This window comes from Gekko japonicus, unplaced genomic scaffold, assembly GCF_001447785.1.
Source record: "Gekko japonicus isolate JY-2015 unplaced genomic scaffold, Gekko_japonicus_V1.1 scaffold2880, whole genome shotgun sequence".
In the NCBI taxonomy this organism is placed as follows: Eukaryota; Metazoa; Chordata; class Lepidosauria; order Squamata; family Gekkonidae; genus Gekko; species Gekko japonicus.
Window position 1 is genome coordinate 58,739 of NW_015160924.1, and position 17,717 is coordinate 76,455.

A 17,717-nucleotide genomic window follows, 5' to 3' on the forward strand; every position below is an offset into this window, starting at 1 on the left:
AAGACACTGAGCTGCAAACCAGAAGGTCTGTAGTTCGGCAGTCTGAGACCATAGTGCCACGTGATGAAGTGAGCTCCCGTCTCTGGCCTCAGCTCCTGCCAATCTAGCAGTATGAAATCAAGAAATTGCAGGTAGATAAAAAGGTACTGCTTCAGTGGGAAGGTAAGTGTTCTGTGTGCCTTGGCATTTAGTCATGCTGGCCACATGACCACAGAAACGTCTTTGGACAGTGCTGGCTCTTCGGCTTGGAAATGGAGATGCGCACCGCCCCATAGAGTCAGATTCAACTAGCTTTCGAGCAAGGGAAACCTTTACCTTGCAAGGTATAATTACCAGTATAATATATGCAGACAAAGCTCAGTGTCTACCTACCTATACTTCCTGCAGTTTTGCTTGCCACTTTCATATATTAAGAACACAAGGACAGCCTGCTGGATCAGACCAATAGTCCATCTAAGACCAGCATCCTGTCTAACACAGTGGCCAACCAGTTCCTCTGGATGGCCAACAATAGAGCATATGTCGCCTCCTGGCTCTGGGATTCAGAGGATTAATGCCTTAGGTACGCCTTAGTCATCATGGCTAGTAGTCATTGATAGATTCATGCCTATCTAATCCCCTTTTAAATCTGTTTATTGCTATGGCCGTTACTACAGCCTATGGCAGCGAATTCCACATTTTAATCACTCTCTGTGTAAAGTAGTATTTCCTTTTGTCTGTCCGGAACAACTGCCCATCAGCTTCATTAGATGCCTTAGACTTCTAGTATTTTGGGAGAGGGAGAAAAAACTATCTGTTAATTCTCTCCATCCCATGCATAATTCTATAAACCGTTATCATGCCCCTCCCCCGTCATCTCTTTTCTAAACTGAAAAAAGTCTCTGGCTCTACAGCCTTTCCTTATAAAGGAACGTGCTCCAACCTCCTAATCATCTGGGTTGCCCTCCTCTGTACTTTTTCCAGCTCTGCAAGTTCCTTTTTGAGATACAGTGACCGTACACAGTATTCCAAATGAGGCCAAACCACAGATCTGTACAGCGGCATTACAATATTGGCTGTTTTGTTCTCAGTCCCTTTCCTGATAAGCCCTAACAGAGAGCTTGCTTTTTTCACCGCTGCAGCACGATGGGCTAACACTTTCATCGAACTATCCATTATGACCCCAAGAGCTTTTCCCTCTCTGTTCAGACCGCATTAACTTATACTTGAAGCTGGGATCTTTTGTCCCAATGTGTCTCACTTTACATTTACCAACACTGAACTTCATTTGCCACATTGTCGCCCACTCACCCAGTTTGTGGAGGTCCTCTTGGAGCTCTTCACAGTCAGCCTTGGTTTTCACCATCCCGAATAATTTGGTGTCATCTGCAAATCTGGCCACTATGCTACTCATCCCTGGTTCCAGATCACTTAGGAACAAATGAAATAATACAGGCCCCAATACTGATCCCCAGTGCTTACTTCCCTCCATTGTGAGAACTGTCCATTCTCTTTGCTTCCTGTCATTTAACCAATTTTAATCCATAAAAGAACCCATCCTCTTATCCCATGACTGCTAAGTTTACTCAGGAATCTTTGGTGAGGCACCTTGTCAAAAGCCTTTTTGAAAGTCCAAGTACTGGCCCCAGTACTGATCCTTCTAGGATCCCACTGCTAACTCCCTCCATTGTGAGAACTGTCCATTGATTCCTAATCTATTCTTACATCTGTCTCCAGTTCTTACATATTTATGACCTATGTTGTTTTCCCCCCGTTGAACCCAAACAGATAACCAGAAACCAAGCTCGTCATTCTTTTTATCTGTTAAAAAAATCTTCACTATTTTGCATGCTAATTTAACAAGCCACCCTGTATATATACAAGTATGATCTGTAATTCCATTTCATTGTCTGGCGAAGTGTGCGTGCACAAGAAAGCTCACACCTTGAATAAAACTTTGCTGGTCTTAAAGGTGCCACTGGACTCAAACTTTGTTCTGCTGCTTCAGACCAACATGGCTACCCACCTTGATCTATTCCTACTCTGTCTTTCAGGATTGTCCCATTCCCTTGCAGAGGTTCTAAAGTCCTTGTAAAATGCTGGATAAGCATAAAATAAGGAAGTTATTGCACATGATGCCAGGAAAGAAGCGCTTTGGTGTGTATAGATTTCTTCCTTTCTTCTTTATCCTTGGAGGTGGTATGGAGTGGTTTATGATCAATGTCCGAATCGGAAAAGAGACATTTTGTAAGTATTGTTTTTAAGATGAACTATCTAGCAGATACTTTAAGTTATGATTGTTAGATGCTAGACTTTGTTATCATTCCCAGTTTGTATTACTCATTTCTGCATTTAAAATAAGTCTCTAAACAAGTTGAGAAGCTGTGAGGAATCACTGGGGGGGGGGCAATTGGAAAGTTCCCGTCTTCCCCTCCAGGATACTGTAGGATGGATCTTGACCTCTCTGTTAGCCTCCCCCCCCCACTTAATTGCACTCCATTCCATGCCTTCCAGAGAATAATGTGTGTATTTTAATCTTTATCAGGCCATTTCTAGCTTTTTAATTTACAAATTATTTGTATGCATATATGGGAGTCACTTGACGTTGCAGAAACCACTTCCTTTTGGGGGGCAAACCTGTTTTGCTGATACACACTTAACCACCAACTTCATTAAATATTAAAGGGAATGATTGTATAAATAATCATACTAGAAGATTTGACTTGCCATTGTTTGCCATTACTTTCAGCTCTGATTAGAATAGAGAAGTAGGTTTATGTAATGGGCAGTTATTTTAATCCTTTCCATATCATTGGCCTGCAGGCATTTAGTTAACAAAACTCTATGACGCAATTGATCAGGGTTTAAAAAGCTGGTAGTGTGCAGGTGTATGAACTTTTGTGCAGCTGCATGTTCACTGACCTTCCCCCTCAAGGTCAGAGCTGGGTAGTAGCAGGTTGGGCACAGCCGAGCAATTGTTTTCGAGCACAGGTGAACGACCCCAGATTTAAGATATTCTAGCATCTGTTCTTCAAAACTTGAACCACCACCAACTCCAGCCAGTAAAGAAACAAACTTTTCTTAACTGGCTTTCAGCAGGCAAGGATGATTGCCGGTGCTCATCCTCATGGCACTGAGAACATCTGAAACAAATCCAAATAAAGTTTTTAAAGTTGTGTTGAGCAGCATGAGCTCGTGACAAATTAATCACGGTAGGCAAACCTCCCTTTAGGATTAGGTTCCCCTAATCCTTCTCCCACTGATATCCCCCCCCCCTATGCACATCTCTCTCACACCTAATCCCCCCCCCCCCCGGTAATATGTGTTACAGCTGGTCTGCTTTTGTATTTATCTCCCCTTAAACTTTAATCACTTACTGGTGAGTTTAACTAGGAAAAAAATACATGTGAGATGCTTTTAAAAACTGTTTTTCTACAATCTTTCCCCCCCATTTTACAGATGATGTTTACCGCAGAAAGCAGTCTGAAAGACGGCATGAAAGTTTGGAACAAAGATGATAGCTCATTTCTGAAACCTTAAATTTTATATATAACAGATGTTTAACTGTTAAATTAAAAGAAGTGTGCAAGTTTTCAAATCAAACACTGTGACAGTAGCTGGTACCATGGGATATGGTTTTCATACCCAGGCTGAAGGTACAATGCCAGCTGCTTCCTTATCACATCGTGCATCAATATCCAAGGTTGAGGTAATTCACCACCAGCAGCAACCAAAGCTATGCGGCTCTACAAGCAGATGATCTTCAGTTTTTATGTGGAAGTAACATTGTTTGCTCAGGTGCTGACCAGAAGAATGGGAATTAGCTGGAGCTACCAATTGACTTCACTGAACTCCAACAGAATAAGGGGAGCAGAGTCCCCATAGTCTGTCCCAGGTTTCTCATAGGATCATCATCCTCTTCCCCTAGAATAAGGGAGATATCCTTGTTGAACTGACAAGTCTTGTCACTCATCCCATTTAGCTATCCCCCTTCCTTCTCCCGCCATTGTGGATGCAGAAGATGGTAATGGCTTATCCTGCCCTATATGGTACTCTGGTATCCAGGAACAATGTACGATGGCTGATTATACTGCATTTTAGAAGTGGGGATTTATCCTGTTTGAGAGGAAGTTTCATCATGAGTTTATATGTGTACATAAAATTACCAATGCAAACTTGCTATACTGAATCTCTTCATTTAAAAATGACTTTGCCATGGCAGTATGTTAAGAAAAATTATCGTAGCTAAAGGGAGGGATGTTCTGCAATCTAACAAAAGATAGTAATGTCTATGACAAATGTTGAATAGGATTTGTGGTGTGATTGATTGTAGCTCTGAATCATAAGTGGAAGCAGTTCTCAAAACATGGATTGTGCTAAAGGTCTAACTGGATCTCATTTCCACAGAAGAAATTAAAGATATCCAGCAGCACATCCTGTATAAAAGTTTCAAGGACCACCACATTGTGCATTGTACTAAGAAACAACTGTTTTAGTTATCATTTTCTGCTGTCTCCTTAAGTTTAACCTAAATATAGGCCTATAGCTCAAATGGAATTTTAATTTAGTAGAGAGTGGCTATTCCATCATACTGGAAAAGATGACAGCACATTTCTGTGGAGCAGAAGCCACTGGTCTGAAGGACACAACTGCCAGTGCCTGAGGACTGTGTTGAAGTTTCAAGGACAGAATCTGTAGATTCAAGAAACAGCAGTATCTCCTGCTGTGCAGATAATACAACAGAATGAGGTTACACTGTTACTTTCCATTTAACAGTGCTGTCACTAAGATGTTTTGTCTAACCTTCTAATAGAACTTCAAGGCTCTGCAAATGCTAACCCTAACCCATTTCTGAAAAAGCTTTTCAGGTGGTTATAGAAACTGGTGGTTGAATTCTCCAACCAGAGAGCACTACAGTTTTCAACGCTGCTGTAAAAAAGCTCATTAAAGTCTGGCAGCATGACTCAACAGCTTATCTACTGAGTATTCACCTCCTTGCAGCCCTTAATTCTATTTTATTCATGAAGAACTCACAGTAGCCCCATTCTTTGGGCCACTGAAGTCATGGAAAACAGTTGTCCCCCTTGAAGCATGGCAACCTGCACACCTTCATCTGTATCTCCCTTCTGTGAGGAGCTGAAGAACTCTGGATACATCAAGATGATTAAGCTTTTCATTTATATATTCAAGAGTGCTATGGTTGGGCTATCTATACTAGGGAAACGGCTAAAGTAATGATAAACGGAGACATGAAATCCGAAATAAATATTAATAGGGGTCCCCGTCAAGGGTGTCCATTTTCACCGTTATTTTTTATATTCACTTTAGAAATCTTATTGGAAACTTTAAATGATAACGTAGTATCGGGAATAAAATGGATGATCTGGTTATTGTATTAACTGAACCTGCACTTTCCATGCCCAGGCTATTATATCATCTACACCAGTATGGCCAATTGGCTGGTTTTAAGGTTAATGCGGCCAAATCGCAATTAATGACTAAGAATTGCACGTTACAACAAGCTCAAGATTCGAAGCCCAAAAGAAAGTAAAATATCTCGGTATTTATTTAACCAATAGCATCTCTTTTTCAAGATAATTATGTTAAAACACTAGATCAGATCAAATGAGATTTAGAAAAATGGGAGAGGCTTCAACTTTCACTGATGGGCCGGGTATCTATTATTAAAATGAATATCCTCCCAAGGATGTTATTTCTCTTCCAAAATATTCCTATACTTTACAATTTAACGTTCATACAGAAGTTAGAAAAAATGATCAGGGAATTTATTTGGCAGAAGAAAAAACCGTGTCTTAAACTTTTGTAAGAAAAAACAGAAAGAGGAGGGCTTGCATTTCCAGATTGGCGTTTATATCATTATGCAGCATCTCTGGTTTGGATTCGGGACTGGATTCAAATGACTGATCTTAGAACTCTAAAAATTGAAGGTTATAATTTATTACTAGGATGGCACGCAATTCTTTGGTACGATAAAAAAGACTCTCATACCCATTTTAATCAACATTTATTAAGAGGCTTTACTAAAAACATGGATGGAGGTTAATTTTTTTATATATATATAGTGAGACTCCAAAATGGGTAGCTCCTCTAGAGGCTTTTTCTAACCCCAACTTAATGAATGAAAGCTAACTTTTCGACATATGGAACTCTTTTAGATAACAGAGGTGACCTTAAATCACAGGAAATGCTTAATGAGCAATGTATCATATTATCTTGGTGGGAAAGAAATCAACTAGAGTCTAGGAACGCTAAAGATAGGCAAATTGGTTTTCTAAGAGAGAATTCGGAGTTAGATAAAAGGTTATTAGGTAATGAAAATAAACTTATTGGGAAATTATATAATTTTTTGTTAGACCATAAAATGGTTGACGAAGTGAAAACATTTATGATATCATGGACAAGAAACATAGGGCATAGTATCGAGTTAACCAAATGGAATAAAATCTGGCAAACGTTAAAATATATGAAAGCACCTCTATGAAGGTAAATCTTTTAGAGATGTGTCATCGTTGGTATTTAACCCCTGATAGACTTGCACGCTATTACTCCAATTGTTCTGATAAATGCTGGAAGTGTAAAACTAAAATAGGCTCCTTTATCACGTTTGGTGGGCATGCGGAAAAATAAAAAAAAATTGGAAAGAAATTTATAACATTATAGTGCAAATAACGAATATTAATTTACCGTTTGAACTTGAAATGTTATTATTGAATATTATGCCAGATATATTAAAGAAGGAAGATGCTTAAACATTGGAAGAAAGAAGATTGTCCGACTCAGAAAGATTATGTAACCAAGATTTTGGAAGTAGCAGAAATGGACAATCTGACCTTGAAAATACGTGGAAAAGAAGATGGGACTTTTCAAAATATATGGCAAAAATTTTATGAGTGGTTGGACTCACATTCATAGAAAGGTTAAGCATTTCTTTGTACTTACAGTCAATAATTTATGTATAGCCGGAGAAGGATCTTATTTTAATTTACTGTCTAAGTGTTTGTTTGAGGTTTGTTGAATTTAAAATAATAAAAATAAGGGCTTGGCCCGTATTAAAAAAAAAAGATAGCTATGGTCTGCACCATTTGTAGAAACATCTCAGTGCTCATACCTTCAAAGCCAGTCGGCATCTACCTTCCATTTCCAAGACTGTAACACAATGACACACTAAAATGTGAAATTTGGCACGTCTTTCGCATATCCACAGCATACTGGATCAGCTCTGTACTGTCATTCAGATTAGCAAAACTGTTTCAAAGGCTGTACTACAGTACTGAATTCCACAGCAGGGTAAGAATATTGGTGTTGCACCAGTTAATTCATTTCCATTTTTATGTCTGACACATATTACACATCAACTGAATTGCCTTGCGGTAAATTTCCTCAGCCTCCAGTTGCTGTAAACCATTGTACTTTCATATTTCCATAAGGATCAGGAACTGCATTAGGTAGTCTTTCAGTTAGTCATGTCTGCTTGTTAGAAATTACTTGTTTTAATTTGAAGCCAGACCCACCAACGCAGGTCATTCTGAGAAGAAAACAATGCTTCCAAGATCTTACAAATAAGATAAAATCTGAAAACCTGTTTTAAGCCTACCCAGATCTAGGGTTCTCCGTGCTACCTACATTATTAACTGGGTTATGCGTATGCTGTGGGTCAGCTGTACAAGTACATGCTTTGCATGCAGAAAGTCCCAGGCTCAATCTTGGGTCTCTCAGTTAAGATATCTTAGATAGCAAATGATGGGAAAGACACTCTGGAGAGCCGTCACCCACCAGAATGCTGAGCTAGATGGACCAATGGTCTAATTCAGTATAAGAGTTTTCCACCTGGACTGCATCCACACATTATTAGATATTGTGTTGTTGTCACACTACAGCAGTCATTTGCAATTGGATTTTCCTGTACGGACAAGACATACAGTTGCATATGAGAGCCACAGTGTAACAGTAGCACAGTATCTAATCATGAAGGCAGCCATAGCTCTCCTGAAACAAGACATTTAAAACCTGTGAATCACATATTGCATAAACTACATTTAGGAGTTCAAGACAAATAATTTTCTACACAGAACCATAATAATTTGAAAAATGCACATTTTAGGAACTTTATAAATGCAGAATGGGGGTATTAAGACTATATCCGATCCGGGTAGCTTCACATAAGTAGAATCAAATGTACTGGGTCTATTTATGACAGAAAAATACAGTCTTCAGATATGTTCATAAGAGAAGTTTCGTTATATTTTTGGTCAAAAAATTTACATTTACAAAAACGTAATCCACCCAGGCTGCAAATCAGTGTACAGATTTCCATCCATTTCGATCTAATACTCAGATACTAAACAATCCCTAGAGATCTATGACATCAGCATACCTATGCTGCTTAGATCCAGTGGATTTGGGTGATGATAATTCATCAGCCATGCGGCACAGCAAATTAGAGACTGCTTTGATTTACAACAAAGTTTGTTTCTTTAGGGGAATGGTGCCCAGTTCTGCTAACACCACATATCTTCCCTCATCTAATATTATAACAAACAGCATACACAACCTACTTGTTACAGTGCTTTCTTTACAGGGCACACACAGGAAAACTAAATATGACATCTCAATGGAACAATCAAACCTGGCTAATCCAAACTGCAAACTATTTTTATTTAAATCAAAAGCCTCAGAAAGACAAACTGATAATACATGCACAATTACTAGTTACCACTTTACTCAATGGAGTATACAACCAGGAGTAAAAATGAGGCATGGATTAACCAGGTCCAAAAGCAAATATACTGAAAAAGTTATAAACATCAATTTGAATTATTACATGAACAAGCTGCTCTTCAAGGAAAGAGCAGGGAATAAGGAGTAGGAGATGAGCACTTCCAATTGGTTTAATGAAATATATATTTTTTTTCCACTCACGCAAGCCAACCACTTCCCATACTTTTATTCCATAGTCAAAATCCTTTTATTCTAATACAGTGCGTGGCAGTGGAAAACAACAAATGGGTTCAAATGGCCACAAATACAACACAGTTTGTTTTCTTGAACAATTTATAATTAGAATAGAGTTCTGTTAGCTGGTTGTGCAATACTGGATTGTAGCCACCAAATCTTAAACCCTATGTGTTACTGAAATGCTTCCAGTACACAGACACATAATTTTGGAATAAATTAAAATAATTAGGGCCAGCCCAAAGGTCTAGGAGCAATGCTCTGCACTGCCATAAAGAAAAGGCTAAGGCCTCATTTACAGTTCTAATTGTTTACTCCTGGTCCACTAGGAGTGGTAAAGCTGCCCTTCACTTGAACGCTGCAGATTTTTCAACACTGATCCTTCTGACATATATAGCTTCCAAAAGGTGTCTTCCTGTTCTTAAAAGAAGTATTTTTTAAAAAAAATAAATAATAAATAAATAAATTTCAGGTTCTTTGGTGTAATTTTAGCAATGCTTAAAAATGATTGTATTAGTAAAGGTATTATGGTTCTAAGTACTAAAAAGAACTAAAACTTGCTGCCTTTTTTGTTGTTGAAAACTGCAATGTCTGAGGTAATGTCAAATATACTGGCCACGATCCAGAAAAGCACCCAAGCACTCACTTAAGCATCTCCGAGCATGAACTAGTTTGGTGCTGGAAGATAGTACAAAGCTAAGGAAAACCTCTGGGTGCCTGCACAGACCTTGGTACAGCAGCACTTCTGGGAGCCTATGATGTTCTAAAATATTGTCAAGGGGCCACAAACTAAGGATATGTGTACACAGACTGTTCAGCTTTAGAATTTAAGGAAAACATTTCCTCTCTATAATGTTAATCAATTTGTATTTTACATTAGTACCTCATTTGAAGAACCGAATCTTTTGGGCTTGCGTGTTAAATAAGCTACTTGCTGTTATACATCATCATTATTCAGTACCATGGAAACAAGCCCTAAACTGTCAATTAATTTTACGTGTAATTTACATTTTCTAGGTTGGCATTAAGAATAGGTAAGGAAATATAACTTTCATTAACTACACTAACAGTTGGTCCAGTAAAGGTTATCTAGCCTGGCAAACCATTCATTCTCTAATACCAATACTGTAACAAATCTTTTATCAAATTACCTTGTAATCAAAATAAGGATCACGCTACCACAATACTACATGAATCTCATTCCAGGTTTATCGGTTAGTCAAAATTTCTTCAAATCTGTGCCTTTTATAAACTGAACTATACTGACGAGCCTTTCCAATATTTGTCACAACTTAAAGCTGTATTAACTATTAAAAACCTCAAAGATTATTTTTGTGAACTACCAGATGCATCCTGAGCAGTCGAAGGCCATGAGACTAGGAAATCCCATTATGTACCTAGGTAACAAGCCAGACAACTTGTACAGCTGACTTCCGTCCAGTGGGGGCAGCATCTGTTCACAAAGGCCTAACTGGCCTCACCCAAGACTTCAGACAAGCCTATAAGTAGTCTCCAGATCGCAAACCGGCATTAAAGAAGAAAAATACTATAATACAAATGCCCTAAGACTGTGTCCCAAGGAATTTACTTGGAACTTTTATTAAAAACTTAAGCACTTGATTCTATATATCTATATATAGATATACAGAATCATCTATCTATAAACCTTCATCATACACTGCATTGTCATTAGAAGCATTGCACTACAGTTCTAATTGTGCATGTCAAAATTCTTGACAACTGGACAATGCTTTTTGTCAGGGTAAAGAGCTTTTTTGCACACGAAATACCAAATCATTAACAGAACAAATATTTTCAAATGCAAGTGTCTCTTCCAAATACCTTGTTACTTACCTTTCAAATTCAAAGTTAAAAATCTGTATCAAACTTGCAATATAGACTTAAAACTGTACGAAGAGTGAAATGTCTGTTGCTGCTGCTGGCAAATAAGGCATGTCAGAAAATCCTAAGTACAGGTATTGGCAGATAAAACTTTGCACCAGTAAAAATCTAATTTTTAATATATAAATGTTCTGTTACTGATTTGGAGATTAAAAGGCATTATGTCTCCTATCAAAATCTGAAGCATCTTAAGACAGCAAAATAGAAGCATCTGCATGTTTCCTCCAATATCCTCCCCAAGGAAGCTGCAGTGGTGATGAGTAGAGATCTCATATTGGAGAAGTGCAATAGATATGTGCTTTCTCCTTAGGCCAATGTCTGCTAGCAGCGCATGCAAGCTTTCCTATTTTTGTCGATGAGTCTACTCCCAGTATACACAGTTCTGCAAATAACAAGTGGAACTGCAAATAACATTTGGAAGTTAATCTATCCAAAGTTACAGCTTTTCTGTCCTTTTATATCAAGCTCTGGGACCTGCAGAACAGCCACACAATTAAGGTTTTAACTTAGCAAGTTGATTCCCATCACCTCCTCAGCCCAGCAGTTTTGTTTAGAGCAAGAACCTTAGTTCACGTGATGTATCTGCCAGAAGCAACTACTACACAAGGACACAGATGCTCATTCTGCTAAGATGTAAACCAGGAGTGATTTCACATTTTTCTCATCGAAACTGTAAACACTCTTTTGTTGTTTTTTAAAAATAGATGGCATCAGAAGTCTCAGAGTAAAGAAAAGGATGAAACATTGTTTTGCATTTATAACCAAATATCAGATCATCTTCCAAGTCAAAGAACCATATGCACAAGTCTGTATATTTAAGAAAAGTCAACATAATATAACAAAAAGTGAAATATACTTATTAAAAGTGTCCTTATATAAAAAAAATCTTGCAATGTACAGTAAGATGCAATAAAAACAAGTTTACCCACCCCCACCAATAACTAAAACTGCTATTGTTCCACGAACTCTTTATATGTTGGTATCAAAAAGTTAAACATTTTCTATGTTGTACGCTTGACGGATATTAAGAGTATCTCTCAACATCAAGTCTCGAAGGCGCCAAAGTGCATCTGCCATTGTCGTATGGGCACCTTTGCTCTTCAACCAGTGCGTAGGAAGACGGCTCTCTTGTTCTTTTGAGAGATGGACATCACGCCTTCGTGCTGAAATGGCGAAAGAGCCTTCAGTTAAAAAGTGCCTTAATTTTTTAATGCATATACAGAACTTTTATTTATTTCATACCTTTCTATACCACCTTCATAACATTGCATTCAAAGTAGTTTACAATTCAAAGTAGCTTATAAATATGTCTAGAATAAAAGTTTTATGCTATGGGTATTAATCCACAACATTTAATTCATCATGTATCGAGCCACCTCCACCTATTTCTTATGCCAGTGATCCTTCCCACTGAATTATCACATAGCTGAAATGTGACCAGCAGTAGAAGCAGCAAATAAAATGTACTATATCACAAATATTGTTGTTTTTTTAATTAATTTGTCCCATCTCTATGGGTTCAGGAAAGGTGACAATGCTTCCAAATATGACATTAAAAAAACCCTCAGCCATCAAATCATACACTATACTTGCCTGAAAGAGTCTGGTCCCACTTACTAATGCTATTTGAATCAGCACTTAGACCTTCAATGTATTTTAGATAAGCCTCAGAGTGAAGAAGCCTCTGTGTCTTTGGCGGAGGAGAGACAAACATAGGAGTTGTAGGCTGCTGAATGACCTGCTGAGTTATGGGATTTTGACCAGGATAGGGTGGTGGTGCCTGTTGGCCTGGAGGGCCAAGAACACCCATCTAGAATAGTAAAGGATAATAAGCAAGAAGGAGTTTTAAAAGTTAAGTAACAAAACCTGTGAAGCACAATGAACAGAATATGCTCTGGTGAATATGCTCAGTTTTCAAAATACGGCACACGGAACAGGATAAACAGCAGGATGAGGAATAACTGCACAAGGACACAGAAGTTTGGTCCTTAAGGGAACGGTTGCTCCTGAGGACTAAGGAATCTTCAAGAATTATGTGGGTGTGTGTGTGTGTGTTACAGCTGGAAGGAGCCAGCCACAGAAACTGTAGATCCCTCCCCCTGCATGAACAGAAGTGTTTTCCATTCACACATAGAGAGTGGTTGGATCCAACCTAGAGTCTGTGATTTATACACAGAAAAACCAGTTAGCATATATCAAATTTTAATTTTCTTAAAAAAACAACAACCCTGGTTCTTCATTCAAGATCTGGCTCTTTAATGGGAAAGAAGTTTGGTTCATCTGAGCCCTGGTCCTACCCAGTCATGAAGAACTAACAAGGAGCTATGCACAGTACTGATGTCCACCCTTCCTTTCAAAAACAAACCAAAACCTTGTAGTCCTACTAACACCTTCTGTTTCCAAGGCATGGTTGAGAGTGTAGTTTATATCCTGTAACTCCTACAACAGCCACTGAAACCAGTCCTGAGGTTTTATGTGACTTCGCTGAGTTTTTTTAATGAAAAAGTTGGGTGCTGACTACAGCACGTGGCTTGGATCTAGCAATGGACAAGTGGAAACAAACAGATTTAGTGCAGTTCCTCTTCTGCAACAACTAGCACTTCCCTCCCTACTTGTACATTACACTGCCCAAAAACTGGTTGCATAGCATCTTGCATAAGAGGAAATGCATGTGGGGATACAATAAATTTGACTTAGCACAAACAGCCACCACGGTCTTTTCCCTGCATTTCTGCTTGCAGAAATTCTGGACTGGATCCAACCTCTCATGTCTGAAAAATGGGGTATGAATATTTTAAATAAATAAATGTCAGACAAGATGTGATAAAGAAGAAATGTTGACAAGTTAGAAAGATAAAATAGTTTCTCTGACACAGGTGGACAGTTCCTCTAAAAGCAGAACCCTAGAATATTACTATTAGGATTTTCATGTGCATTCCTGAATTACTTACCTGCTGTCCAAATGGACTTCCTGGGGCTGGAGCTCCTACCATGGAAGAAACACTTTGGCCTATAACACCTGTATTTCAAAATGAAAACAAAATTTTAGCCTTATTTCTGGTCAGCAACAAAAAGCTTTACTTCTGATACATGTCTAATAAGCAACTGAAATATAATTGTGCAATTTAAAATGACCATTTTCTGTAAAAACGACATACAGTTTCTTAAACAGTGTTTTTAAGGAGTGACTAAGATACTTTTTTGTTTGGTTCATCTGATATTATTTCATCCAGTAATGACCCACATCTCAACTACAGGCTGTGAAAATATTCCACCAAACCCTACTGTTGGGCAAGAACAACAGATGAGTTTTCATTCTGCAACAGAGATGTGGCCTGGGCAATTCTATGGAAATCACAGGTGGATGCACAGGTTGTGCATTAGTCATGTTTGGCTGTTCTTTCATTGTTACCACCCTTTATTCAGCACTCGTGCAGGTGCCTTCCTGAGGATTCTAAGGATATCGTCTTAAGGCTTCCTTTTTAAGATTACACTCCCAATCAATTCTAACTAATAAAGTATCACTGTGTGAGGACATTAAGAATGAATTTCTTTAAATTACTCCTAGTACGGATACTGGAGCAGCTATGAGCAATTTATGGCTATTCTAATTCAAGAGAACAGTATGCCATCAAAGAATGATGGATTTAAAAACTAGTTTCTCATTATATCACATTTGTGTCTGTTGTTTAGAAGTTAAGATACAGGGAAATAACTGGGCAGACTATATTTTTCCCTTAAGGATTACCATAGATGCCAAGTTTCACATTAACAGTAGAATTTTAGGGAAACATCCTCTGTTACAAATGTGAAATAAAACCAGGCAAATTACATTCATTTTGGCCCACAGATTAACAACATACCCAAAGCATGCAACAAAGGAGTATCCTACGGGGAAGTGAAATAAAAATAAGCATCAGCAAAGAGAATAAATCAGGGCAGCAGCTGTGGTTTGCATGATAACCACTAACTCACATTTCCTATCCAGGGAAACAAATTATGTTCACCATCAACTCCAGATATTATAATAATCTGCACAAGCGCACACATATACAAACGCTATTGTAAAGTTATCAGAATAGGAAACTGAAGGAATTAATTATCCATGGTTAATGTTTTGGACTGAACATCTCCAAAAGAACCCTTGTTTCAAGCCTGGAAAACCACATCTTTAGATGGTAGAGCACACTATCAAGCCATATTTCACCCATTCCAAGCACTATTCTCTTGACTGAAGCTTCTATTTAATTTGTTTGTAAAAAGCCTGACTTGACTGAAGCTTCTATTTAATTTGTTTTTAACTGATGCAATTTTCTATTATGTATTTAATGATAGAACTTTAAAATGAGCTGCTATTAAAGCCATTTGGAAATCAGGATATATACCTGAACTGATGGCACATATAAAGTCAGAAATATACTGGTGGGATGATTCACATCTGGCTCTGGGAAGAAGCAGGTTTTAGGTACACTCCAATTTAATGAATATCACAACTTTTAATACATGGAGAAGGACCTGACAGCTTGGCCTAGCTATATTCTGCATCTCTGATAAAGTCAAGCCCATTTGATCCTTTTTTTTTTTTTGAAGAAAAGGAAGCTTTCTCATATTTCACGGGTGAACTCCTTTGCCGTTGGATCAACTACACATGTTGCTCTCTGCCAGCAAGTAAAACATACCAGTTTGTTCAGGAAACAGACTTTGGCTATTTCAGCAATCCACCACATGTGCTAATACATACCTATAGTGTTTCGCAGAAGTTAAGCAGGTAAAGCTACAAATGCACATACTGTAAAACCCATCCCACAGTAATTGGTTAAATGATGAGAACAGAAAAGTGAGACAATGAGGGAATGAGGAGGTCATTCTTACCCTGAGGTGGGATGCCTGGCATGCCTGGTGGAAGTTGGTGGGGTGGAGGCACCCCAGGGTGAAGTGGCTGCATGCTGCCCATGCTAACAATGCCATCAACTGGGCCTTGTAAAGGTGGCAGCACTGGTGGATAGCCACCTATCATGCCTTGAAGGACACAACAAATTTCAAACATGCATCAATGACATGCAAAATGATCAAAAAATAATGACATGCACTACCCACATATAAGCACCTTCAATATTGCTGTACAATATTACAAATTAGTACCTTGCAAAATGAGCAATGTTACAGAGCCTAATGCTGTATTAAGGGCACGTTAGTATTCAGCCTAATGGCATATTCTTCATGGGGCACACAGAATATTTGGTATCATTAAATGGTTATCACTGCGAGCAAATGCAAATGCAATATGTTCTGTCAGTCACATGAACATATCTGCACATTCAGGGTTGTTGGACAAGACTGTGAACTAAACAAAAGGGGAAAGGACAATTTCAATCTATATAACTATTAAAATGAAAGGGAAATTAATATGATAGAATTGCACTGACTATTCTGTCTTTCCTCCCGTCACTCAACCTCATTATGGCAGAATAACAGATTTATTTATTTTTTAGATAGAAAAACTTTTCATGCATTGTGCATTGTAACACAGGAAAAATGACATGTAAATTACCATCTTGGAATCTTTACCACATAATCTTCTCATGGACCTTTTAAAATTATCACAAGTATTTTGTGGCCAATGGACAATACTAAAGAATTATGTGAAATATTTTATATGTCAGCTACCAAGCTTCAGTACTTTACTCTGCCAAAACTCTGCTTTACATGTATATTTTTGTATAAACCAGGACAAGAAGTCTGTAGATTTGTTACATGCTAATCACAGCTCTCGCTTGTTAACCTGCATGACCGAACAATTGCCATGGATCACCGTAGGCCATTATTTCTATGAATTTACAACTATCTACTGAAGAAGGGCAAGTAGCAGAACTATTTTTTGTCTATTATTTTAAGCTGGCCTCCCAAACTCAGTTTAAGAGTCATTAAAATAAAACTAGCTGAATACATAAGCTTGCTTTCTGCTCCAGATGTCATGGCAATAAAGCACAGATATACACTGCAACAACTACAAGTTTGATGGTTGGTGCCACCTTGGTAGAGAGGTCAGGGGCCAGCACAAGGAAGGTCAGGTATCCCTCTGCAGTGATGACAGCACTGTATTAGATGGTAATAGCAAATCGGTGTTCTAAGCAAGCTAAAAAAGTTTCTGAAAAACTGAACATCCCCTATAGGAACACATATGTCCTTTATAAAACGTTTTATAGCACTGTATTAGATGGTGATGCAAATCGGTGTTCTAAACAAGCTAAAAAAAATTCTCAAAAACTGAACAACCCCTATAGGAACACATATGTCCTTTATAAAACATTTTAATACGGCAGTAAAAACCTAAACTAGACAGAAATCCTAAAAAAATGAAGCTACTATAAAACAAAGCATTTCTTAGACTAATTTATTCTCAACAGACTGGACCCAGCCAGCAAATCCTCAGAATCAATATTAATACTAACCAGATTGTTTAAAAACTCATGTGACTCCAAATATGCTACTTAAGTCCATATTTTATATTTAATTATCAGAAACTAACTGCTTATATTTAGTAATTAATATGAATTAATTTATTCATTTATTTAAATATTTATATACTCTTTTTATCAGAAATATCATATACTAAGTATTTAAAACATCACAGTGATCCTTGCAGCAGCCCAGGAAGGTACATTAGTACTGTCATCCTCAGGGGTCATTTCATAGAAAAAGAGCTGCAGGAGCTCATTAGCATACGGTATGCTAATGAGCTACTAGGCTATTAGCATATGCCATGCCCCCTGACATCACCGGGAGTGATGTCAGAAGGGGAAGCAAAAGGGGGAGGCATTTTCAAAAGCCTCCCCTTCCCTTTCCCAGCTGGCCTGCGGGGG

At 38.1% G+C, this 17,717-nt stretch overlaps 2 protein-coding genes across 2 annotated transcripts in view; one reads left to right on the forward strand and one right to left on the reverse strand.

The window, feature by feature from the left end:
* SMIM4 (small integral membrane protein 4) overlaps positions 1–4,129 on the forward strand; it is a 5,487-nt gene extending 1,358 nt beyond the window's left edge. Inside the window, exons 2-3 of the mRNA XM_015424804.1 lie at positions 2,034–2,226; positions 3,439–4,129. Of these exons, the coding sequence (XP_015280290.1) occupies positions 2,076–2,226; positions 3,439–3,497 (210 nt within the window). The 5' untranslated portion in view covers positions 2,034–2,075 and the 3' untranslated portion in view covers positions 3,498–4,129. The remainder of the gene's footprint in view (positions 1–2,033; positions 2,227–3,438) is intronic.
* Positions 4,130–11,726: 7,597 nt separating this feature from the next.
* The window catches only part of PBRM1 (polybromo 1), a 57,742-nt gene continuing 51,751 nt past the window's right edge, over positions 11,727–17,717 (reverse strand). The window contains exons 28-31 of the mRNA XM_015424781.1: positions 15,727–15,873; positions 13,806–13,873; positions 12,448–12,664; positions 11,727–12,017 (exon numbers count right to left, since the gene is read on the reverse strand). Of these exons, the coding sequence (XP_015280267.1) occupies positions 11,845–12,017; positions 12,448–12,664; positions 13,806–13,873; positions 15,727–15,873 (605 nt within the window). The 3' untranslated portion in view covers positions 11,727–11,844. The remainder of the gene's footprint in view (positions 12,018–12,447; positions 12,665–13,805; positions 13,874–15,726; positions 15,874–17,717) is intronic.